This window comes from Caloenas nicobarica, chromosome 7, assembly GCF_036013445.1.
Source record: "Caloenas nicobarica isolate bCalNic1 chromosome 7, bCalNic1.hap1, whole genome shotgun sequence".
Taxonomy (NCBI): Eukaryota; Metazoa; Chordata; class Aves; order Columbiformes; family Columbidae; genus Caloenas; species Caloenas nicobarica.
Genome location: NC_088251.1, coordinates 18,295,173 through 18,319,785, shown reverse-complemented (window position 1 = coordinate 18,319,785; position 24,613 = coordinate 18,295,173). Strand labels below are relative to the sequence as shown.

The window sequence follows — 24,613 nt, the reverse complement described above, 5'->3', positions numbered from 1 at the left end:
TTTCAAACTGCACTCATCTTCTACAACTCAATTTTTCACAAGTGCCCCCTCGCGTCGTCCCCCCACCTCCCGTTTGTCGCACGTTTTTGCAATGATGCTCATCATTCCTACAACTTCTTTCCGCCCCGGTGCCTAATACTCCCCAGCAAGAGGTAGAGGAGGAGCGGCAGCGATGCTCTGGGTCGGTCTCTGCTCTCGGCCGGGCTTCCCTCCTGCTAGCGACGGAGCCCCCCTGCCCCTCTCCGCTCAACCATGCCCCGAGGGCAGCCGGCGCCGAGCCCCCTCCTCGGAGCAGCGGCGGAGGCGGCTGCGCTCCCTTCTCCGCTGCGGCTGCTACGCGCCCCGCGGGCAGCCCGAGGGGGAGTGAAGGAAGGAGAACGGGACGCCGCCCTGTGCCTGCGAGGAGCGGCAGGGCTCAGGCGCAGCGGTCCCTAGCCTCGGTCCCCCGCTTTCAGCAGCCTTTCCCACCGTGGTATCCCGGAACAGGAAAGTCCCCGTTCAGCTTTCCCCCATAAGATCCTGTCTCCCTCCCCCCGCTCCCCTCCCTCTGCCCCTTCCTGCCTCTGGTCCTTGCGAGAGGAGCCGCTACTCCCCGTGCGGGACGGGGCTGAGCTGCTCGGGGCAGCCGCCGAGGCGGAGGGGCATGGGGACGGGGCTCTGCGTACCATCCGGCCGGGCTCAGCCCCCAGCCTTGAGCCAGTAGTCCGGTGCCCGGCGAGCAGGGCTGCCTTGAGGCCGCAGGGTTGAGCTGAGATCCTGAAGTTAGTGAGATTTTTTTTTTTTTTTTTCCCCACCCCCCTCTTCTCTTGGTGCTTCCGAAGAACCCGTAAGGTCTACAGCGAGCGAAGTGAGAGACTGGGGGAGGAGAAAGAAGTAAGGAAGGGGAAAGATGGCGAGTTGCACGAGCAGCGTGGAGAAAGCAGCGTTTTTGTGCTGCTTCTTGCTGGCAATGGGGAGCCTAACCTCCTGCGCCCGGCCGGAGGAGGACGAAGAGCAAGAAGAACAGCGCTCTTGTCACGGTGCCTTTGATCTCTACTTCGTCCTGGATAAGTAAGTGACAGTCGCATTTAAAAACGTTTATTCACCCTTCAGTGCCTCTTTGCAGCAGCGAGGATGTTATTTCTTCTGTCTCCCCGGGTGTCTTCCCCTGCCCGCCATGGTGCCAAATGTGATGTGCGGGGCAGAGTTGTTATTTTTTGTTCCCCAAAACTTGCGTGTTTCCCAAGTGGAGCATTTAGGGGAGCACCGTGCTTTATCCTGGGTTAGCTGCACATGCAAACCCGGGAAAACTGGTCGACTTCAGGTTGTAGCCTGAGGTGCATGGGCTGTGAGCATTCGGTTTGAAGGGATGTTGGTCAGCGTCCCCAGCACCCCTGGAGTTTGGTGTTTAGAGTCGGGCTAAGTGCAGAGATGTGTCCTATGGGATTTAGCTATGCCAGAGCTGTGCAGACCTACCTAAAGTTAGGATAAGAGTGCTTGTACGTAGTGGTTCCTTTTTTTATAGACTCACTGTAAGTTTGAATAGAAACAAGTTTTATAAAACTTTTTTGGAATTGTCTAAACTTGTGTTTGAGTTACCTACTAAAATATGTTGGCAAATACATTAACGCCATGTTATCTCAATTTAGGTATGGCCAGAGGGTATGGTTAAGCTCACATGCATAGGCATGTTATAACAAGCACTAGCAAAGTAAGTGGTAAACTGGTACACTCACAGGTGTTTTTTGGAAGGCACAAACTTCTGTCTCTACTGATACACTGCTCTGGCTTAACAGCCAAGGGTTAAACTCAATAAAGAAACTGTTAATCTCCCACATATACTCACTGTGACAGTTGTGTTATCTAATACATCCTGGGTTACATATTTGACACGGTATTATGAAAGACTGAAGCAATTTTTTTTGTGATTCTTACCCATGAGCCACATATGAAGACTGCATTGTTCTGTTTTCCAGTTGGGATAACCATTCAGTCCATCAGGCCTTCTGCACAGCCTGCATGAGGCAAAAGGCTACTGTCACTCAAGAGCCAGGATATTCCCGTATTCAGAAGACAAAAAAAAAAAAAGGTGTCCTTAAGTAGTGATTCTGCTTTTAAAGCAAAAGTGTCTGCCGTCAGGCATTCTGCCTTTCTAGAAGGTGCACTAACACACCATGAGGTCATTGTTTTCTTTCACCAAGAACTTGTTCCTGAAGTAACCGTCATGTCTAGAAAGAGCGCTGTGGGGGGCTAGTGTTAGTTCTCAACTTCATTCTCGACAGGATTTCAAAAAGTGACTGGTAGTGTTGTTATGCTCACTTCATGTATTGAATTCCTTGTAACAATAAATGTTGCTGATTGCAATATGCTTTCTCTCTGTGACATGGTGTCTGTCTTCTACAGTGCAATTTCCTTGTTTACAATGCCATTTTGTAGCCCTGGTAATCACCACACTCTGCTCCTATGTTACTTTTCATTTGTAGATCAGAAAGCACTTTACTGGGTGATTGCTGTTATCACTCAAGTTGTATCTGGGGAAATCGAGTCAGAGGAGAGAGTGACTTGCTCAGAGTTGCTGATATATAAAGCAATAGGAAGTTGGCTGTGTAAGCAAGTTCCTCTTCAGTATTGTGGACATTAAATCACATCTTTTCTTTTAGCAGGCTACAGGTCTTGTATCGTGGCTCAGGTGCTATCCACTCAGTACAGTGATCCACTGGGGACCAGACCTGATTAATGTTGAATTAAAAGCCATGCACTTTGGTTCCAGTGGGGAAATTCTCTTTGGCTTCAGATGCGAAGTGAGTCTCTAACTTTTGAGGGCTACACCAAAGAGTCCCTCTTCGGCAAAAAGCTGCAGTAAAAGTTACTTGGGCCCTGGGTGGTTTTAGAATCCATCTCTTCTCCTACCAAGTCTGTGGCAATGTTCTGGCAAAGCTGTTTTTGGCCTCAATGAGATTGCATTACAATCCATACGGGTAATAGTAGAGTGCCAGATCATAGGAGCCATAGGTCCCATGCTGGCTGAGGGTATAGTTAGTCCCAGCTGCCTTCTGTGACATCTGGCACAGCACAAGGAGCTTTATGGAGGCAGAGAGGATTGACTGAGTGGATACACTCTGGATCTTGACAGTTCATCAGAAAGGAGCTAAGATAATCCCTTGGTGTGGAGAAAGATCAGACTATTCCTAGTAGGGAGAAGGCAAGAAGCCAGTCAGAAGCAGTTGGTCAAATCTGAAAATGCAGTGGACACATTTTTTTCAGAATTGGATCCATACTGGTACATATCTGGGAAGAATTCTGGCTTTAATTTCTAATGGGAGAATCCCCAGAGAAGCCCAGCCCTATACAGCACAGGGTATCCCCACATGGTCTGGGGATTGCCTTCCTTCACTGGTGCCTTGCCAGTCTGGAGTTGGATGCATTCAGTCTTAATTAGCTGTCTAACAATGGGACTGAAGCACTGGCTCTGTGGAAACTCCAGGCTTTAATTCTGTAACCCTGTAGCATGCTTTTTAGCTGAATGACAGGCCCTGTCTCTAAAGTCAGTCTGGGTGAACCAAAATGACTTTAAATCTGCTTTGCTTTGCTTCCCCATAGAAAGATGTAATCTCACATCAGTAGGAGGCAGATTGGAATAAGACAACAAACCTTTCTCTTTATGCATGTAAGCACTGTGTGTTACTGCAATGACATTACTGGAGCATGGTTTTTCACTCTGCCAGGCAAAGTCCATGGGGATTTAATCCTGCAGGCATCAACCATCAGATGGAAAAGATCATCTGCTGGTGAAGTTATTGGTATAATATATAAGCTGCCAATTAGAAAAAGAAACTTCCTGTTTTCTTACCATTTTTCTCTGCCTTAAGTTGATGGCAGCCCTCTATGTTAACGCCATGGGATAGGCAAGATCAGAGGAGTAGAACTAAGCTTTGGATGGTCAAGAAGTTGGCATGGTGGAACAGAGAAGCAGCATGTGTGGGAGGGTGATCTGCCACCATTCTCCTTAGCATTGTCTGACCATGTCAGAGCCACATTAGGACTGTGGTGTCTCTGGAGATGGATGTTTATTATGAGCAAATCTCTTGAAGCTACAAGAACTGGACTCTTGCTGGCTGCAGAGGCAGCTACTTAGAGTCTGCAATCTGTATGTTGTACTGTGAGTTACACAGGCTTGAGCTTATTTAGAGGTGTAGTGAAAGACTTTAAAGTATTCATATTGAAGCAGCAGAATTATTTCTGCTTGCAGCGGAGTCACTCCCTCTGCATGAGGTAAGGCAGTACACTGTGAAGCTGGCATACCCACCTCTCCTATGGCATGTGGTAAGATCAAGTCACATGTGATATCAAAGATCTTGTTTACCTTTTAACAATCATAGCTCTTAAGCCCAATGTAATGCATAGCTGAGTACTTTTCACTTGCTTTGGCTGCTTCTTTTACTTTAGTTGTCCACATGCATGAACTTTTTTGAGTCCAATCCCAAACTGCTGAGGACAGATCCTCTTGGGGATTAGATTGCTTGACTATTCAGGTCTTGTAGTGGCATCCTCATGTTTGAGTATGTAAATAATTCCCTTTCATCTCTGCCTTGCTGTTAACATCCAGCTGTTTATAATCACATTGAAATGCACTTGCACAGCAGAAAGGATGAGTGACCTCTAGTGTTTTCTAATTATAACAGTGCCTGGTAGCATCATTATGATTTTTTATTAGTGCAACAAATAGAAACTGTTTTAAAACAAGGACTTAAAACTGCCGTAAATATCTGCTCCTGGTGATTCTTGACATGATGGATCTGAGCTGCAGAGCTGTCTGTATTTTATATTTACCAAGTATGAAGAAATTTCTTTGATTATTTTTTGACTGTAGGACAGGATGGGAAATGGGGGGGGGGGGTGGAAAGAATGTGAGATAGTAAAAAGTATTTTCTCTTTTTTCCTGCTGGGATGTTTGCTAAGAAATTGTTTGGATTTTGGGGAAAAATGAGCTGGGAAAATGTTTCCTTTTTCCATAGTACAGACCATGGAAGTGCAAATGTTTTGAGTAAGGCTCTGTCTGATTTTCTTTTAGAGCAGCAATTCTAACTCTTTGGGGGAGGCTGGCCTAACTACCCTTTTTCCAGTCTTTGTCCTGAACTTCTGGGTAGTCCATCTTCATGGTACTCCTGTCTTTTGTCTTTCACATAATTTTTTTTTTTTTTTTTGCTTTATCTCCCATGTTCCCAAGAGCATCCTTGTCAACATCAACTTTGGTAAAGACATCAGTAAAACGTGGCCAGTCAAACTTATGATCCATTTTCCAGTTGCCTCCCTTTAAACTTGCTAAGCCTCACTCTAGAGGTGAATGTCAGCAGCAGGGAGCTGGTGGGGAAGAGCACAACCTCTGATTAGATGGAAAATTAGCTACCCTGTCCCATCTCCATCTTGAATTTTTTTTTTTTTTTTGGGGAGGGTGGGGGGGAATGTGGTCTGTGTCTCCTCCAACATCCCCAATTTCCCCTTGAAAAACTGGTTCTGTGGGGAAGGGAGGTGTTGGGTGGGAAGCACATTGATACTTCCTAGCTCACTTCAAGCAAGACAAAAAGCCATCAGAACAAGAGGCATTTCAGGTAGCTGCTATTTTGGACCAGTTTGTATCACTTTAAGGCAACTATAGTGAATTGCTGATCTTTAGATACCTTATTTTTTCACAATATGCCATATTTAAAACAAACAAGAGTTTGGTAAATACATTTTGTGTTCCACTTCCCCCACTCCCCCTTCCCCACCCTGATTATTTCCTTGCCAATGACTTGAATGAATTTAGCAGTCCTGAATTACAAGTACAAGTGGGAGCAAGTATTTTTGGCCTTAGGGTCTCACTGTAGCCCTCTGCCTTTCTTACTGTGTCCACATAGTCTCAGCTCAAGAGTGTTAGGATGGAGCTGGACCTGTGGGAACTTCTGCAGCTTCCCTCTTCATGCTGCGTTGGTCCCATGCCATTCTGTGTGCTGGTTTTACGCCGTGCTTGAGTAGGCGAAGAGTGTGGATAACAACAGTGTTGTGGTTTGAAATCAAACTGCTGGTGCAGATGGGTGCCTGAACATGTGTTCTGCCACCTAATTTAATTGCATTTGAAAATATTGTATTGGTTGACTTAAACCACTATTCCCGTTGAAATTGAGAGGAGTTGCTGTCTGAATAAAAATATCAGCTTTGTTCCTTCCATGGCATTAATTACTATACATGTATATTTTTATAATAAAGTGGTTGTGTCTGTCTTCCTCCTTTTCTGTCTGATTTTTTCCCCCCCTTTTTATAATGTAACCACACCATCTACATGACACCTCTCATACTCTCCAGCTGCCTGTAAGCGATAATCTTTATTGTTTTCAAAACACAATCTGTTGTTATTTTGCCTTTGCATCTTTCTTTGTTGTGGTTATATCACAGCCAGTGCTGTGATTTTCTTACAACCAGGTATAATTGCTTGGAATGTTCCAAAGCAAATCTTTATCTGGCTTCAGACATACCTATGTTATTGCAACCAGGTTTTATTTGTTTGTATTTTGTCTGATATTATTCTGCCAGATTTGCCTTTTGGCAGGAGAGGGGGAAAAAAAAATCAAAAAAAAAAATCAGGAAAACCAATTCTCCTCCTCTCTACCCCAAGAAAAAACTCCTTATAAAACAAGGCAAAGCTAATGGGTAGTGGTTATTTGACATAAAATGTGTACAGTTAACAGGAGGAAAAAGCCATGGCAGCTTGTCATTGGTAGTCTATTTACGCATGTAACTAAATCTGATTTATTTGGGGCTTGAACCAAGGAAGTAAACAGTAAGATTCCCACTGACTTAGGAGTTTGGTTTGTGTGCACTCAGTGATTGAAAATTTCGTTACTTTTGTCTGAGTTTGCAGCTCAAGTGCTGGTTTGAATTGCGATTTGAGTTTGTATGAGGTGTAGTAGGACCGAACCTTTTCATCTAAAATGTGGAGAAGACGCATTAACTCCTGTGAGTCATTAGCAGGACAAATGCTGTATTCCTTTCTCCTGGTTATCATTTGCACCTTGTTAAGTTGTTGCAGTGTGACTGGGACTGAGTGCTCTGCTTTGCTCCCTGCATTGTGCTGCAGAGGTCTGGGATGCTGAGAGTGGGCATTCCAAGACTTGTGCTGCTCAGAGCAGCTCTGGAGCTGTACAGGGAGATCTGAAGTGGTTGGATGCAGTCTGAGCGTGGCTTCTGAACTTCACTGTGGTGTGGTCTTCTGGTGGCTGGTTATGAAGCAAGAGCTACAGCACCAGGTGGATAGGATTTGTAGATTAGGTGGATTACTGAAGGAGGGATGATTTAAATGAGTTGGTAATGCTGCTGTAAATTTTGTCAATTGTTTTATAGGAGAAAAGCTATCTAGAAAATTAATGGGTTTGGTCATGAAATCTTTTGGATTCCAATACTTTGAGTACTGTGCTTGGGGTGGTGGCCTAGGACTAAGAAATCCTTTTTCCAGTCACTTCTCTGTATCTTCCCTTCCCCATTCCAGCCCTTGTTTTGTCCATTAATGTTACAAGTACTTTGTAGTGAGGACTGTCTCAGAATGGCTGTCTCTGCCAGTGTTTCTAATTGCCTCTGGAGCAGATAATATAAACTAGTCCTTCCTTGCCTGGATGAATCACTCAGTCGAGGTCCCTTCCATGCTTGGAAGAAGAATTGTTTGGGAGAGGAGGATTCTTGTCACTTTGAATGCTCTGCTGGCTGAGAAGAAGGGAGCAGAGGGGTGGATGAACATGTATGTGCATGTCTGAAACCATAACAAACTAAATGCCCCAGGGTTTGCTTTAATTGCAGAGCAGTTATTTGCCGTGTGCAAGAATTTTCCTGCTGTCCACAATGGAGTTGTGGCCACAAAGAGCTGTCTCCAAATAACAACTAAGTGCCACATTTCTGAGCAATGGGCTGTGTACAGGGCCACCGTCAGTTTGAGGGGATTGAGACTTACAGGGACCTGGAAACTCAATGGGTGTTGTACTCCCCTGACACTGTACTCAAACTGAACCCAGCATCAGTAATAGTGGGTCTGTTTCTTGCTCCAGAATCTCTGGACTTGCTGCCTTCAGCTTGTCTGCAACAGAGGCAAATGAGGGTGGGGGGTACGGGGGAACAATAGGACAAGGGGCAGCTCTGTATATTCAAGGGGTTTCACTTTCTCATTTTCAGCAGGGATGAAGGGCTTTGGATCCTGCTGCCTTATCTCTGCATACCTGTGGTAATAAAAGTATTTAGTTTGGGTAGTGCTAGGATATTAACTTTCACTGCTAAGCTGCAGGTCTGATATATTTTGCACCAGGTTGATATGTATAGGCTCCTGATGGTGAATTTAGCTGGAACTGTGAGTCACATGTCCTAGGACAGACGCCTTACAACTGAGCCTCCTGGTTTTTGCCTGAAGTAACTGGGATGAAAAGTGGCACCCTATGTGCCAGGGTTGTGCTACTTGATTCCTCTGGGCTCCAGGTTCCACTGCCCCTAGGAGCCTGTTAGGAAAGGGGATTTTGAGCCTGTCTTGTGCTTTGTCTTCTCATACAGCAGTGAAATCCTGCAGATTAAGGCAGATATGACTCTAACATGCTCACTGTTTTTGTACTGACAGGGAGCTCTGCTAAGCTAGGAGGAGACACTCCAAAATAAGCAGGAGCCAGAATCAAGCCTTGCAATCACATCACTTCCTTCCACCCCCAGAAATACTCAATGACCTCCTCTTTTCCCCTCCCATCAAGCAGTAGTAATGCGAAATTCAGGAAAACAGCAGCAAGCAGGAGCTGCAGCGGTAGCTGCTCTTTCAAGCTGTGTCCTGAAAAGGCGAGGAGCACATTCCTTCCTATGTTGTGGTTTGCTGACTCTTTGTCTCATGTGTAATGGGAGCAGAGCTGATGGAGCAGGGACCATGCTTGCAACAAATGGCTCCTGTGGGTTTTTTCACTTTGCTTGGACCTAATCCTGATCCCAATTGCATAGGTATGGATCTGGGAAATTCTGGTATTTCCCTGGACCTGCTCCAGGTTCACCTCAGTGGAACTTGCAGCAAAAACAGGCCCTGAAAACTTTTCTGTGGTGCTCCAGCTGTCCACAGCATCTGTTTATTGCTTTGCATTTTCCTTTGCCGTGGGAGTTGTGTAACCTCCGAGGGCTGGAACCTCACTGTCCTGCTTGACTCCAAAAGGCACACAAACTGCTTGTAAGCTGTGGGTCGCTATCCACAGAGGTCTTTGCCTTGTGAGGCTTGGTACTTTGCAGAGAACATCAGGCTTGCTGGGCTGCTTCAGTAGGGAGGGTGTGGGGAGTGAGCCCAGGGTTTGGCTGGGTAACGATGGCCATTTTGATTTATGTGAGGGTTTGAACCAGGTAGCTGATGACTGAAAGCAGGAAATCTCTAAGGCATGAGCCAACAAGATAGGCCTGACTTCTTTGCAGACAGCTACAATGCTGGCTTGATATATCCACTGGTACAAACCTCCACAGCAGGAGGCTGCATCACTTCCCATGGCTGCTTCTTGTTGCTGATGAGGGTGGACAAGTGTGTTGCATGCCCAGTGCTTTTTCTGCATAGCATTGGTCTTTTCCATGCTTCATTTATTCTTTCCTCTTTATTCAGAAGTCTTCACAGTTCCTCTGAAGTTTTAAAGGAGTGTATCATTTGGCGGCCAAACAGGCCAGGTAAGGAATCTGTTTGTGGTTATTTACTGATTGGCACTTCGGGAAAAAATGCCAACTCTGTCCAGGGTTCCTATTAGCACAGGTATGCTGAATAACAGGAGTTTGTTCTTGGTTACTGTAAGGTTCTAAGGGAAAAAACAAAAGCACCGAAACTACTGTAAAAATCATGCTGTGTGGATGTCCAAGACTAACCTGTAGTGTAGAGCATCACTGAAAGACCTTGTGCTTTCTTCAGGCTTGGTAACTGTGGAGTTAAAAATGAGTATGGCTTTCAACCACTGGCCACGGTCAGAAAGGAACTTAGAGTATGCTTGGGGCCTCCCACTTGCCATGGGAAACCAAGGCAAAAACTTTCTAGTCTGATCCAGCCATGAAGGGCAGCAACTTAGTTATACTGACAGCAAAAGTGACTCTGCAGTGTTAAAGATCATATCCCAAAAGCAGCTTCTGTTTGTTAGTGTTGGGAGTAATATTGGACAGCATTTGTCAACTTAGTATATAATTTAGCAAACATTTTATTGTTGTAAATTTTTATTTGTTCTTCCATCAAAACTGGTATTGCTTGTGGCATGGGATCAGGCTTCTGGGGCAACAGATGAAACTACAAGGACAAACCCCAGATGTCTCCAAAACGTATATATATGTAACAGCAAATAACAGGACTTTACAAACAGGGATGTTTAAAGGTGAGCTTGGGTGGGAGAGGGGGGAAAATCAGCTTCTTCTGTAAGTCAGGCCACCCTCACTGATCTTCATGAGGGATCTGACATGAGCAGCCTTGGTGGCATTCAGGCACTATTTGTAGTGGTAGATGACACACCTGGGCTTGAAGGAGTGTGGTAGGGAAAGTGATTAACTGCTGACCATTTTACTGGTACTCTTTATGTGGGATTTTGAAACAGTAACATATCCTTGCTAGTATTTTTGTCAGGCTTTGACGCTTCCCAGTTGATAGATGGGGGTCTAGGCTGTTTCACCAAACTGTTCTTTGCCTGAGGGGTAGATATAGAAAGAAAGAAGAGGGAGTGGAACTAATTCTGATAGTCCTAAGAAGTTACTGGAAATGTTGATTCATTGCTATTATAAAGAAAATTCACTGCTACTTTCTTTTTTGGATTGCATCAGTGCCTCTGCAGCTGGCAGTAGAAATTTGACACCTCATCCAAAATAGGTCAGTCTTTTCTAAGAAAGGCACTGTGGCTATTCTATGTAGGGCAGTGATTCCATTGGAAATTGCAGGAATTGGATTTAAGTGGGATGGAAAGCTCAGAATGAAACTGAAAGTGGAGGAGAGGAAAGAATAAACTAAAAAAAAATTGGGAACTGTAAATGTATCTTGCATAGATTCAAGGAAAATCTCTTTGTGTTCATCATGTTTAGAAATTTGACCTACAACTTTCAGAAAAATCTTGGAGAATTACAGATGTTGAGCTGCCTCAGATACTTTCTGGAAAAACAGTCTTTAAAGTACATACCTCGCATCAGTATGAATTATTTTTTTTAATGATGAGAAAAGGACTCATTTGCTAATAGTGCTGGCACCTTTCATTCATGCTGTTCATTAATATATAAATCTGTTGTTGTGTTGAACATATAAATTGGAGATTGCAAAGGATTCCGACCCTTGGTTTGAGCAGTCCCCCCAGTGCTTTGTTGCCTTTTCTCAGTGCCTGGAAATTCCATAATTTTTTGACAACTAGTTCATTCTGCAAATTAATCACCAGTTCTTCAGAAGAGGAGTGCAGAGTTACATGAGCAAGCTTATTCTAGATTATATGCTTCAGGGGTCTCCTTTTGGTCCTTGTCTCTCTGTCTTTGTTCTTCTCCACCAGCACTGTTGCAAGACAGACAGTGTCATGTTATATTGCACACACAGACTTCTGTATGCTGATCTGTACCTGATGTACAGGGGCAGGAGTGACTGACATAGAGTTGCTTGGAAAGCCCATAGTAGAACTGAGAATTGTAATACAGGATCATTTTCTTTCTTTTCTAATGCATTTACACAGAAAAATGTCTATCAGCAGTTAGAGGAAAGCTACTGCTTGACAGTAGTTAAATTTCAGATTTTTTTTTTTTTTTTTAGTTCTATGTCAGCCCTTGCAACCGTTCTGTACGTACCATTATTTTATCTTTCTGGCTAAGACAACTGATAAATGAATTTGACTGGCAAGGAAAGCAAATGAGCTGTTCTTTCACAAACACTGCAGACCTAGGCAGGGCTTTTAAAGCCATTGACTCCTAATGATTTTAGCCTTTTTTAATGGCTTGAAAGTGTATGACATATATCCACACAGTAGAAATTGCCTTTCATTTACTATAGAGTTGCTGTGTGCAAGGCTCTGTTTGAAGTCTGAGTCCCACCAGACTCTGGGGGTCCCTGAGAATGTAAGACTAAGCAGAAAAAAAGCCAGGGAAAGACGGTAAAACAGTTTTATATATTGGGAATGGCAGCACAAATGTGTAAGTTTGTGTATGTAACTAAGTTGCCCAAGTTTTCACAAGAAACCTGTAACGGAGCCAGGGCTTGACTGTCCAGAATGCTAGTCCAGAAAATTAGCTACGAGTACTGCCTTTCCCTTCTGAATTACTTCAAAATCTTTCTCTTTTGAAACAAACAGTAATTCATGGAAACAATCTCCCACGCATTCTGGAAGAACAGAAGATCAGTCAAGACTTTCTGTGTGGCTGCAAGGGCAGAGTTGTGCTCTAGGAAAGTAAATCTTCTAGCAGATGATTTGGTAAAGTCAAAATTAATTAAGCTAGAAGAAAATATTTATATTTTATGTTATGAAAGGAGCAAAAGCAGATGGAAGAGTTACCAAACTTGTTTCAAAATTGTATGGTAAACCATTTCAGACCTATTTCTACTTTTCTTTCAGTTAGTGTGTTTTGTCATGGTGGTTCGTGTTACAGCTTCTAACACAACTGCTGCAGAAGCCTCAATAAAGTTAGTTGCCTGATCTCCACAGACCTCTGTGTAATTTGTGCCCCTCACTACCTTTTGTGTAGCCCATGCTTAAAATTCAGAATGGAACAAGGAATTTCACTGTGAAATAAGATTAATGTAATGGATTATGTTTTGTACACAGGTCTGGAAGTGTCAGAAATCATTGGAATGAGATTTACTCTTTTGTGGAAAGCCTAGCTGAGAAGTTTATAAGGTAAAGTTTTCTTAAGATATTTGAATTTGCTCTATATATATATAATTTATATTTTCATTCAGTGCTTCTCAACAAAAGAAAATCTGCCGAATAATGTGTGTGTGTGTGTGTCATGGATCTGACTTGTTCTTTTGTTTCAGTCCAATGTTGCGGATGTCTTTCATCGTTTTTTCTTCACGAGGCACTACAGTCATGAAATTAACAGAAAACAGGCAAGTACTCCCTACAGTTTTCATTCAGAAATACCTTTCTTCCGTCCTTTCAAGCAGTGAGTGGCACCAAGACCAGAATTCGGAGCTCTGTCTTGGTCCAACTCGGGCACCATCTGAAATTTTTTCCACCATTTCCAACTGTAAGAGGACTCGGAAGGCCTTTGGGTCTTCCATTAATATTTTCTTTTCAGCCTTATTAGAGAAAGGCAGCACTGGGCTGTCTGTTCTTTATCACACTCTTTTGGGGAGAAGTTGCATTTCCAGTTGAGGATTCGTGCACATACTCACTATCCCAAACTACCCAAATAAGGGATATTTTTGTGTAAGAGACCTCAGACCCTGAGCTGACGAGTAGAAGACTGTATGGAAGTCCCACAGTGCCCTTTGAAATGGCTCAAGGTCCTGAACTTTATACCAGCAACCAACTGTACCCAGTGCTGGAGCACTGCCTCGCCAGGCTATCACACTCCTCTCCTGGGCTAACTTCAGGCGGCACACATGCCAGAGGTGCTTTGCACACTTAAGACAGGTGTCTTAAGAAAAAGAGTCTGAGGCTGGAGCAAAATTCTTGTAACCACTTTCACAAACAAATTCTCTTTTTTAAAAAAACAAACCAACCCCCAAAAACCATCACAAATACTTGGTTTCATTTGCCTCACACACAGAAATCCCTATCATGGAGGTGCTTCTAAGTGTTTTCTTTCATTTCAGCTTAAACCCTTGCTTTTGCTACTGCTTTTATCTGTATGAGAGGGCCTCAGTAGTACAGTGCACCCTATAAATAAAGGGGACTCTAAAGCAGCCTTTAAAGAACAACTCCCTCTGCCCTACCACCACTCCGTTTTGTACTCCAAGGCCTCACTCAAAGCCAGAAACTCTGCCAGTGGTCTTGCACTTCTCCTAGCTCCACTGAGTTTTGGCTCAGATCTCCATCTTGTAGCTTGGTGACAGAGTTCAAACTTGCTTACTTCTCCCAGGTGGATTTGCCCTTTGCAAGTTGGAAAGTAGACAGGAACCCTGTGGCAATATGTTGAACATGATATTAGGTTGTTCCCTCTCCTAAACTCCTGTTCTGTGTGGATCATCATATGTGTCTTTTCTGCTCATCTTATATTTTGAAAGAGTAAAAATGTGCTTTTTGCCTAACGGACATCTCCAATCCCAGCTCCTAATTTTACCTTTGTCTCGCATAGACTCCTGTTTCTTCTGTAACTGGGGTTGTGCCACCTAAAATGCCCAGTTGCACAATAGAGCTTAGAGAGGCTTGCACTATCTTTTTAGTAAAAGGGTGCCCCATAGCATCTGGGACTGATGTTTTGACTTCCTACATGTTGTCTATTGAGTATTTGGTTTGTGAGTTGCATTATTAGTGTTCCATCAATATATAAAAACTCTGTGAAGGATCAGGGTCTTTCTGTGTTTGATCCTCTTGGTTACCAGGTATGTGTTTGTGGAGCAAGAAGCGATGCAACAGGGGCCATGGTATGAAACTCCAGGTCTTACAAGGGAGCAGTCTGTACTCCAGGAAGTTTGATCAGTCCATGGTCTAGGATAGAAATTCTCATCATTCTCATCCTGTTCTCTTATCTTTTGGCCTCTGTCTTTATAATGGAAAAGTCCTAATCCCAACTGTCCTGATAATTGAATATGGAGGGTTTTATTTGTCACATTTTCATGACAGGGTCATAAACTTTTAAATTTTCATTCTGTCTGCAGTTTGTCAGAGTTTAATATCTGGCATTTGCTTTCTTCAGTCTTAGCTAGGCTGACAGTGTACCAGAATGAGGGAGCAGAGACAGAATTGCACCCTTAAAATGTGTTAGCCTTAACATTGCATTATATGTCCAGTTTTGTGATCCCATGTGTGTTTGGTTGAAAAATTGTGGGTTTTGAAAAATCTAGGATTTACCAGTGTTTTAGTTAATATGTATGCACTCTGTACAGTGTAGTTACAGGGCGCATAGTCTAACTGTGGTACAGTAATGTCTCAACAGAACTTTAAATAAAATTTTTTTCTTCTGTATTTTTTTTTCTTATCCAAAGGGAAGCCATAAGACGAGGGCTCGACATTCTTCAGTATGAAGTGCCTGGAGGAGACACATTCATGCATGAAGGATTTAAAAGGGTATACATCACAGTATCTCCTTTCTTTGATTTATGTGTATAAACTTTGCTTTGATTGCTGCTGCTGAACTTAAGAGCTAACAATGTTCTACACTTCATTGCAGGCAAATGAGCAGATTTACCATGAAACCTATGGAGGTAAGCGTTGTATATGACTCATGTTATATATCTGCATTGAAAAGACAGGGATGATGATTTTTTGTATGACCTGTAGTAAACCCGCTGAGAGAAGTGTTGGAGAAGTAATTGGTGTTACACAATCACTACATTCCATTTTGACTATGACTCTACTTTCAAATGCATGATTCATGGTTTATTAAGACCAGAGGAGACCATTATGATCACAGACCTGACCCAGTGCAGAGTACAGACCAAAGCATTACAACCAGAGCTGCTCATGCTGCACCCAGGGGACAGGAATACCCAGATTTTCCTGCAGCATTCTGTCCTGATGCACTCAGCCCTGTCTGCCTAGTGTGCCTAAGTCCTTGTTTTCATTATTGTAGGTATGAATAGAATCAGCTGAGATTTTTGCATTGGTGTGGATGATCGGAGATCTCTGTTCCTAAAATGTAAATTTTGACTAAATTTCAAGCGGCAAATATATCTGCATTTCTTGTTTTGTTGGAGTGTGGTGGTGTTGGTTGGTTGGTTTGTGTGGTGGTGGTATTTGTTTTGTTTGTTTGTTTTTCTCCCGTGCCAAAAGGCCTAATCAGTTAGACTGAATGCTTCTTGTCTGGTTTGTACCCTGGTCTGAGATTGTTACCATTTGTGGGCTGATGGTTTCTTTGGAAGATGGAAAAATGGGTCAGTGCCTTTTTAATAAAATAGGCTGTGAGTGTAGAGTCTTCAGCAGCAATGCTCTGTGGCTTCTTGGACATTTCTGCCTGTGAAATCAAGAGGCCTGAAGAGTTCAACTGAGAAGTATTTTAACTCTTCATAACATATAGCTAAGAACTAATCAACTGTTCTGTAAGCTGATTAGGAAGGAAAAAGGAAGAGATGGGATCTGGATCCATAAGCTAAAATACCAAGGAAGAAACAAGTGTTCAAAAGAAAACAAAATAAGATCTCTAATTTTTCAGTTATTTTCAAGCATGCTGGGCAGAAAAAAAACCAAAACAAAACACCAACACCACAGGAATGCAAGCTATTTTTTTTCCCCCAAGTTGCAGGTCAATTTTTTTTAAGATTTATGTCTGTGTGTGACATGACATGGGAAGGACTGCATGGCATAAGAAACCTGTCAGAACCAATCAGTCTTTCATTCCAGACAGTATGGGGAAAGACACTTGAAATTGTAACAGATTATTTTGAAAAAATAACAAATACTTCCATGAAAGTAACAAGTTATGTTAGTTACTTTGTTTAAGAACTATTAGAGCAGAATGATTGATTGAACCCTAGTTTGGATATTAAGTTGGTGTAATTTTGTTAACATGTTGCATTTTCCTAGGTAACATTGTATTCTACACTGAGTTACATATATAGCTGTCCAAAGTCTATGCAACCTTTTCACTTAAGTTTAGGTGGGATGTGAAATGTCTTACCACAAGCCATGATTTTTTTCCAATGGACCCGATCTTAAGGTTTTCACATGCTCAGAATTCCTGTGAACCTCACTGACAGCTCCTGTTGCTCGAGAAGTGTAGGAAATCCCCTATAGAAGCACAATTTGTGCCGCGTTCAGTGGAGTTGTTCTTTGAAAGTCTGTGAAGGGGAAGGTGGGATGGCAGGAAAGTTCCTTCTGCAGAGACATCTCCTACCACAATCTCTGGGCAAGGTTTGTGGAGAGACATACTTCTCAAGAGAAGAGAGGAACCTCTACCTCTCTGCAGATCTATTTTGCCATTTCTCCACACAAAGGGTCTAGATGTAATCTTGGTGGGTGCTATAATTTACTCAGAACAGAGAAGTTTCTGCATGGAACTGGTTTGAGCAGTTCTTCCCCTTCAGTGTTGTGTTTGATATGAAGGTGCACAGGTTTTGCCTTATTGTGTGCTATTATGCATCTGACCTTCAGCTGGTATATCTCCAATAAAGTCCATACAGTGCTTAGAGTCTGGCCTTACAGTTTTGTATTTATTTGTCAGCAAAAAGGAATGCCCTGCTTCAGAATTTCTTTCATTGCTGAATCTTGTCATACGTACGCAATCTGTTAACTATCCTCCATGCAGGCGTTCGGACGGCTAGTGTGATTATTGCTCTGACGGATGGAGAATTGCAAGATGTCCAGTTTTATTATGCAGAACAAGAAGTAAGTCACCTTCGCATTTACTCAAACTAGCTTATGTCAAACCTGTAGGCATTTATTGTTGGCTCCACTGATTATATGGCTTTGCACTTAATGGTAATTTTTTTTTTTCAGGCCAACAGAGCCAGAAGCTTTGGAGCTATTGTTTATTGTGTTGGAGTGAAAGATTTCAACGAAACTCAGGTAACTTTTGCTTTCTTTTTTTTTTGTTTTTCTGTTATACTAGTGCACAAGTAGCAGCATCAGATGAAAGCATTTATTTAATTACTTGAGGCATAAATCATTTCATGTCAGTATGATGTCTTTTAGCAAGTATGAAAGGGCCCAGTTTTGTTCACTGTAATTTTGTTTTCCTCATGATTTATGATTGTCTTTCTTTGCAGCTGTCAACAATTGCTGACAGCATTGATCATGTTTTTCCAGTTACGGGAGGCTTTTATGCCCTGAGAGGAACCATTGATTCAGTAAGTTGGGTATTCTGAAACCCAGAAAAGGGCACCCTTTCCTGCATTAATAAAGCATAGATAAAAGCATTTACTGAAAATGTCATTATCTAAATCTTTTAGATTCTCAAGAAATCTTGCATTGAGATCCTAGCGGCTGAACCATCGAGTGTTTGTGCAGGAGGTAAGTTTCCACAAGAAATATGTGATAAGGCACATGAATAACAAAGATGAAATGTCAGTAAATACTGAATGTGGTATTGGAGCTGAAGCCTGTGGATGTGTTAGAGCATCCCCTCAGGCCACGGCTAAAGCCCTGTGTGTTCCTTCTTACTTGAGGAAAAAAATTGTGCCAATGAACATGTAGGTGCTGCAGCTGAATGCCAGCATGGAGAGTCGGCTGAAGTAGCACTTGGGGAACCGAGGATACTGCTTTTCAAAATATCTGAGGGAAGGAGGAGACAGAAGTGATGTAAAGCCAGACTGCCAGAGGTGCTTTGGGGTCTAGAGGTGACGTCTCACAAATTTCTGGAAATACTGCATTCCTGGGATCTGCTAGGACTTGTCAGAAGTTAGAACAAGATTTTGCAAAACATTCACAGAAATCTCAGGTTTATTGAACCAGATGTAATTAACTGCAGAGGCTGAGGTACCTGATGTGTTTTCTGAAGTAATAATATTTTACTTATTTACAATGAAAGCACTGTTAGCGTATATGGTAAACATGAAGGGATCCTCAGAGAAGCTGTTGATAATTTCATGCCTTTCATGTCTAGTATATTTAACTTGGATTTTTTTCTGGTTTACATTAGCAATTCCCTAGCTGTGTTTTTGTCTACTTAAGAGGGTATTTCAGCAAAGTAAGAGTGACACCAGAAGTTTGCTGGAAGGTACAGTTTAGAGCATGGTTATTTAGACCTGATGTTTACTGTCTTGTGTTCCTTTCCTTATACACTGTAAAAATGAGCACATAAAAATAAAATAGCAATGATGCGTGAAAGCTGACCTTGAAAACAGATAAAAATAGGAAACCCAGGAAAAAATCTAATAAATATCAAAAAGAAGACAGTTCACTCTTCATTTCCACATGTCAATCAGAATATGATTTTTGTCCTGAGTTTTTCAATTTAAAATGAAATATCATTGTGTCTTTTGAATTATTCCTAAATTTATAATTGTGGCTTAGACTTCTGTGATAAAATCTTATCTGTGAAGAAATTAAGAAAGGAATGATTTTGCTCTTGAAAATATCTTTTAAATTGTCTCTTTATCAACTTCAAAGATTTGACATTTCAAAGCTTTTTTTATTTCATTGTAATAAATTCTTTCCTTTCTTTTTTGTGCTTGCTTATTGTACACCAGGCTGTGTGTGTGTGTGCAACAGCTTATTGCAAGCTTTCCTGTTCAACCAAAATTGCATTTAGCAACATGAAAATGTGAGTGTTCCAATAGGAGGGATTTCAGTAGTGTTCTTGTAATTGTTTGGAACAATGTTGAGAATATTGGAAAGTTGAATTTGAAACCACTTTTTCAAATGGAAATTTGAAAATATTTTTCTAAAGTATTTGACAAAATTGATATATTTCAACAAAAAGTAAAATTGTCTCTTTCAAAAGGAATCTGTTTGATTCCTGATTAATGAGATTAAACCACTTCACTTTTTGCCAAGCTGTCTAGGTAACTAGTTTATCACAAATGTTATTAGAAATATACAATTCAAAATAGTTTGCCCTCCTTAAAACAAAACCAAAAAAACCCCACAACAACAAACTCCATTGCATTATTTGCATCTGTAAAAGTTTATCAGTGTCTTTGTGGCTTTCAAATCGGACTAATATAAATAAGAAAGAGCCAGCTTCTGTGTACTGCTGCTGATTCAGCAATATACAGGCACTTGTTTCACTTAAATTCTGAGGTTTGGTCTGTCCTCGTTGACAAAGCTAGCAAGGGCTGGCACATGGCAAAGTGTGGTGCCAAATCACCAGGGCATGAAGACTTGGATTTCACCTGCTTGAAGCTTTGCTTTTAGCAGCAGGGAGCTTGAAAACAGGAGGAAGCCAAAACTGCAGCTCTGAGTGGTGCTCTGAGTGGTACATACTGTTCTTGTGAGTTAAATGCTCTTTAGCACAAAGAATCGGACCTGTAATAGCTTTATGAGTCTAGTCCTGTAAGCCTTATCTGAAATGAGTTCCTGCAAGATGTTTTACAGTGTGAAGCTACAAATACTTATGCTTGTGCTTGGCTTTATCCTCTATTATCCTATTTACTTCAACATAGCCAGAGGTTTGTCTTTAAAGCTATGTGCACCACTGTCCCCTGGAGGGAATCTCCTGGGATTGAATGACTTCTTTTCATGTTAGTGTGAATCCAGATCCTGAATCCATTTCACTGGACAGTCATAGTTCTACTCTATATGTAAGGTGATTTATTTGTAAATGTACTTTATTTGGATCTTAATGCAAAAAAAGCTGACGCCTGTGAAGTCATCTCAGAATTTAAATGCATTTTAAATTTAGATGATTACTAGAATGGTTTACTGATGATATATAGGTAAGATATATAGCCATCGAATCCTACATAAAAATATATATACACCTACATTTAGAACTGGCTGAAAATTAAACACAACACTTTCTAGAAATGCAATATTCTTTCCCCTTTTTTCTAAGCTAGGAATTAAAAAAAAAAAAAAATTCAAAATTTTGAAAAATAGGCCTTTTGAAAGAGTGCAATATTTTATCACATTTTCCATCAAATGGAGTTTGCTTGTTTACAGCCTTGAAATGTGGCTATGTCTGTGCTTTTTGTATGAAACTTATCTGAGTGAGGAGGTAATAATGTTTGGCTTTTATTTAGCATTATCACTCATTTTTAGAATCTGATATGAGATCATGAGGGCTTTGTGTTGCTCAGTGGAAGTCAGTTGTGCTCAAGGCTTAGAGCAGAGTCTGACCCACTCCCTGTAGCTGATCTTGCAGCTCATAATTACTACTGTGTTGGTGATTACTGGTGATCTTGGCTTCATTTTTGACTTGCCAGAGGTTTAGTAAAATGCTGATGAAACTACTCCTGTGTGGTGACAATTCCAGTTGGGACTCTAGCTCTCTGTGACGAAGCTATCTGGCAAGTCCCTTTACAAATAATTTTGTCACGTTGTGACAGCTGTCTGACACTTAATGCTTTTTGACCCTGCAAATTCATCATCCCCAATGCGGAGCAGTGTAGTTGGGTCCTTCCTGCTCCCTCTGATTTAAAGCGACTAAGACACGCAGCCTGTAAACAGGCTATCAGTGCAGAATTGAAGGTGCCTCATATTCTATTTGACAGCATCATTGCTTTGATTATGCTTACGGTACACAGATGTGATTGAAAGGTTTTGTTGGATGTGGCATCCTACTGGCCACATCAACTACCAGGTGTGGATGCAAGCCGTCAGCTTCTCATCAGAACCACAGAAGCGAAGCCGACAGGGCAGCCAGCGCACACCAGCTTCAACCTACCATCTCGCTGCCAGCGCTGCCCGGTTATTTCAGTGCTGACCTTTTTCCCTTCGCTGTCTTGTCAAAAGCTACAATCTATGATCTGACAGTAACTAAGGAAGAAAAGGACGCAGCCAGAGCCAGGGTGCAAAATTAAATGGAATTAGCCATTTCAACAGACCATCATCCAGAACACATTTATGCTCTGGAGCACCCAAAGGGGCAGACTTCTTAACAGCAACAACCAAATCCAGTACCAGCTGTTCATATTCCTATGCAAGTCTGGTATTGAAACTATATTGTCATCTCGTGTTGGTGGACAGGTTGTTCACAACTGACTGTGCAGAGTGGCAGTGACTGCGAAAAGAAGGGCAGGAGAGGTAAACTGTCTCGACAAGACTAAACTTCCATATGTAGCTTTTACCTTTGTTTCGTGTTGAAAGTCTCTTACTTGCTGTATCTTTTTAAAGCCACTGAAATAGCTGTCAGCTAAGCCTTTGTGGCTGCTGCCTTCGAAGACCATTAGTTCAGGAGAAGGGAGGAAAACAAAAAACCCTAAGTGCAGTTTTGTTTCAGCAAGCTTCTTTTAATAATATAAAACTGAGAGGGAAAAAAAATTGTCATCTTATCTGGCTGTTCAAGTCGCTGGACTGGGCTGGCTATAAGCAAGTCTGGGCTAATGCCTGGTCCCAGGCAAGCAGTTCTGGCAGGTGGACAAAAGCCTGGTTGCCCTCAGATGCTGGCCATGGCTCTCAGCTCTGCTGGCAAAAACCAAAAGGGAATACTCATCAAGAATAACTCTCAGCATATCATCTGGGTTAGAAGTGGAATGGCTCAAAGCATGAACCAGGCTTAGAGTAATTCCAGTACTTACTGGAATAAGAAGCAGCTGAATCTGCCCTACAGTCAATTTTTGTTTGTTTAAAGTGCTCTCCATCCCCAGTAGGAACCAGGAGGGTAAAACCCTTCCCTTAAAAAAAAAAAAGAGGTCAAATTGTAATGTTGGCTTTGTGTGTTGGGCTTTTGATGTGTCCAGTGAAGTCTGAAATTTGATCATCTTTCTTCAGCAAAGTGTCAAAGTATGTGTTTCACTTTAGTATGCACTCAAGTAGATAATTTCTTTTTCCTCCTCTCAAAATATCTTCTCTAATTCTTGTTTCTTGCAGCCTGTGTCAGTTCAGAGCACTGCTCTATGAGAAAGTTAATGTGAGGAAAACCAGACTGTAACTTGTCCATGCCCTTGTCCAATTCACCCAAAGTTGCATAAGACCTCAGTGTAGTGAGAATGTGTTTTTGGCAAGAACAAAGTGTTTGTATGGGAAAGTTAAAGCACTCCACATCCTCATGCTAGCTTGCCTTGCAGTGACTTGATACTGAAGAGCAGGCACACCAAGCTGAATACGTATTTTGGCCACCTTTGTGCCTCATGTAGTGTTATCCAATAACAAGTTCTTCCTTCAAAGCATGCAAATAACACGGCCGTGCATTGTATGAAATGTTATCAAAAGTCAGATCTCGTATCACTAAAAATCAGGTACTGCTCCCTTCAATACTATCGACATTGTTTTCCTCTCATTTTTAGTATGTTTGTCAAAGTATAAATGATAATGCATGTGGACTTGTTCACGGTTTTATTTGCTGCTAGTGGAGAACTTCTGTGTAGTTTATTCTTATTTTTCTATGTGTAGCCAGAAGATTAACTGGTCCTGTGTTGTGCTGGTATCCGACCAGTGTTGGGCTGGTCTCAAATGCTGCTCAGAGGCTGGCATATTATAAGTGAGCTCTATGGAGGATTTAGCTAAAGTGATACTTATGTGTGAAAGTGCAACTTCTGTGCTTTCCCTTGTTGCGTGCCGTGGGTCTTGGCTGCCATCTGGCTTCTTGCATGTGATGTCAAATGAAGTTTCAAAAATACATTTGGGACAGAAGAAATTTGTAACATGTGTCTCCACCTGCCTGCATTGAACATGTTATCTCTGTGGTCAGTGTAGCAGCTATGATGTATTTTCTGTCCTAGAGGGAAATTTCCTTTGCCAACTCTCCTCCTAGTGTATCTTGTGCCAAACTTGGCAATTTGGGCTGGTGCCAAGAGGAAGGAGATGGTGGCTCAGTGTTGGGCTCCACCTGTGCACGGTAAATGGGAAGGAGGAGCAAACAGGTGTGTTGTGCTGTTGCTACAGCTCTGAGAAGTATTACATGTATAGGCTACTAAGAAATAATTTTAAAAGCTTGCTGTGGCAAAACTGAGAAACCAAAGCCAGATTTCTTAATACCTTCTTCCTCAAATTACCTTTCCTCTCTCTGTACTGGGTACAGTGGCTCCAGGTGTTTTCTTGACAGATAAACTCAGCTGGTGTTACCATTACTTGTCTCTATCCCTTTTCTTCTCCTCCACGCTTCTGTTCCCAGCAGATGCTCAGCTGGGCAGATCACCTTACTGATCTCCCTGGCAACAATCAGAGGGTTGTATTTCAGATGTGTGAGAAAACTCAGTGCTCTGCAACATGGTCAGTGGTGTCAACAGTGGAGGGCATGTGCAGTTGTGATCTCACTTCTGAGAGCACCCTTGCTAGATTTGCTTTATTCAAATGCAAAACTGCTCTATCAGTAAAAAGACTATTGAAAACTTTGCTGAAAAAAAGTGATGCTGCTCCTGCTTGAATGAACAAATCTGTTGCTTATCATGATAATGACAAAAATCACAGGTGCCCTCCCTATCAGGACTGTTGCAACAGAAGCTGTGAGAGCAGCTGGAGGGCAGGTTTAGGAGCAGTTGCTCTGGCCAGCAGACAGTGTGTCTCATGTGGCAGGGTTCTTCTTCTGCTACTGATGGTTTCTGCTGCTGGGGCAGGGGTGTGGAAGAAGAGCACAAAGGAAGTGGCAGTGCCTGGGTCCTTAGTTACTCCCATGTGCAGCAGATGCTAGTGGGGCTGTGCACAGGCTCAGTTCTTGTGTGGGCAGAAGGATTGTGTTTTTCCAGGGCTCATACCAGATGCAGAGCTTCCTCTCCAGTTCACAGGGGAGTTAAAAGAGGAGTCCTGTTAGTCAGTATCTGCCTGAACAGAGCTGCTGCTGAAAGCTGAGGGCCATCTACCATGGAGACAGGAGGGAGGACTGGTGTTTATTGTTAGCAAAAGTGTCTGTCCCAAAAGCTGCGGAGGAGCCATGGTATGATATCAGCAAAGTCAGACTTACAGTATTACTCTGACACCTTTAATTAAGGCACTGGGGCTCTGTGGTATCCTTGTGAGAGCAAAATTGAGTC

The 24,613-nt window shown here is 42.3% G+C and overlaps 1 protein-coding gene across 1 annotated transcript in view; it reads left to right on the top strand.

Annotated features, from left to right (window-relative positions):
* Positions 1–565: 565 nt before the first annotated feature.
* The window catches only part of ANTXRL (ANTXR like), a 63,297-nt gene continuing 39,249 nt past the window's right edge, over positions 566–24,613 (top strand). Inside the window, exons 1-9 of the mRNA XM_065638915.1 lie at positions 566–1,050; positions 12,765–12,836; positions 12,977–13,048; positions 15,092–15,173; positions 15,277–15,310; positions 17,350–17,429; positions 17,541–17,609; positions 17,810–17,890; positions 17,993–18,053. Coding sequence (XP_065494987.1) covers positions 890–1,050; positions 12,765–12,836; positions 12,977–13,048; positions 15,092–15,173; positions 15,277–15,310; positions 17,350–17,429; positions 17,541–17,609; positions 17,810–17,890; positions 17,993–18,053 — 712 coding nt within the window. The 5' untranslated portion in view covers positions 566–889. The remainder of the gene's footprint in view (positions 1,051–12,764; positions 12,837–12,976; positions 13,049–15,091; positions 15,174–15,276; positions 15,311–17,349; positions 17,430–17,540; positions 17,610–17,809; positions 17,891–17,992; positions 18,054–24,613) is intronic.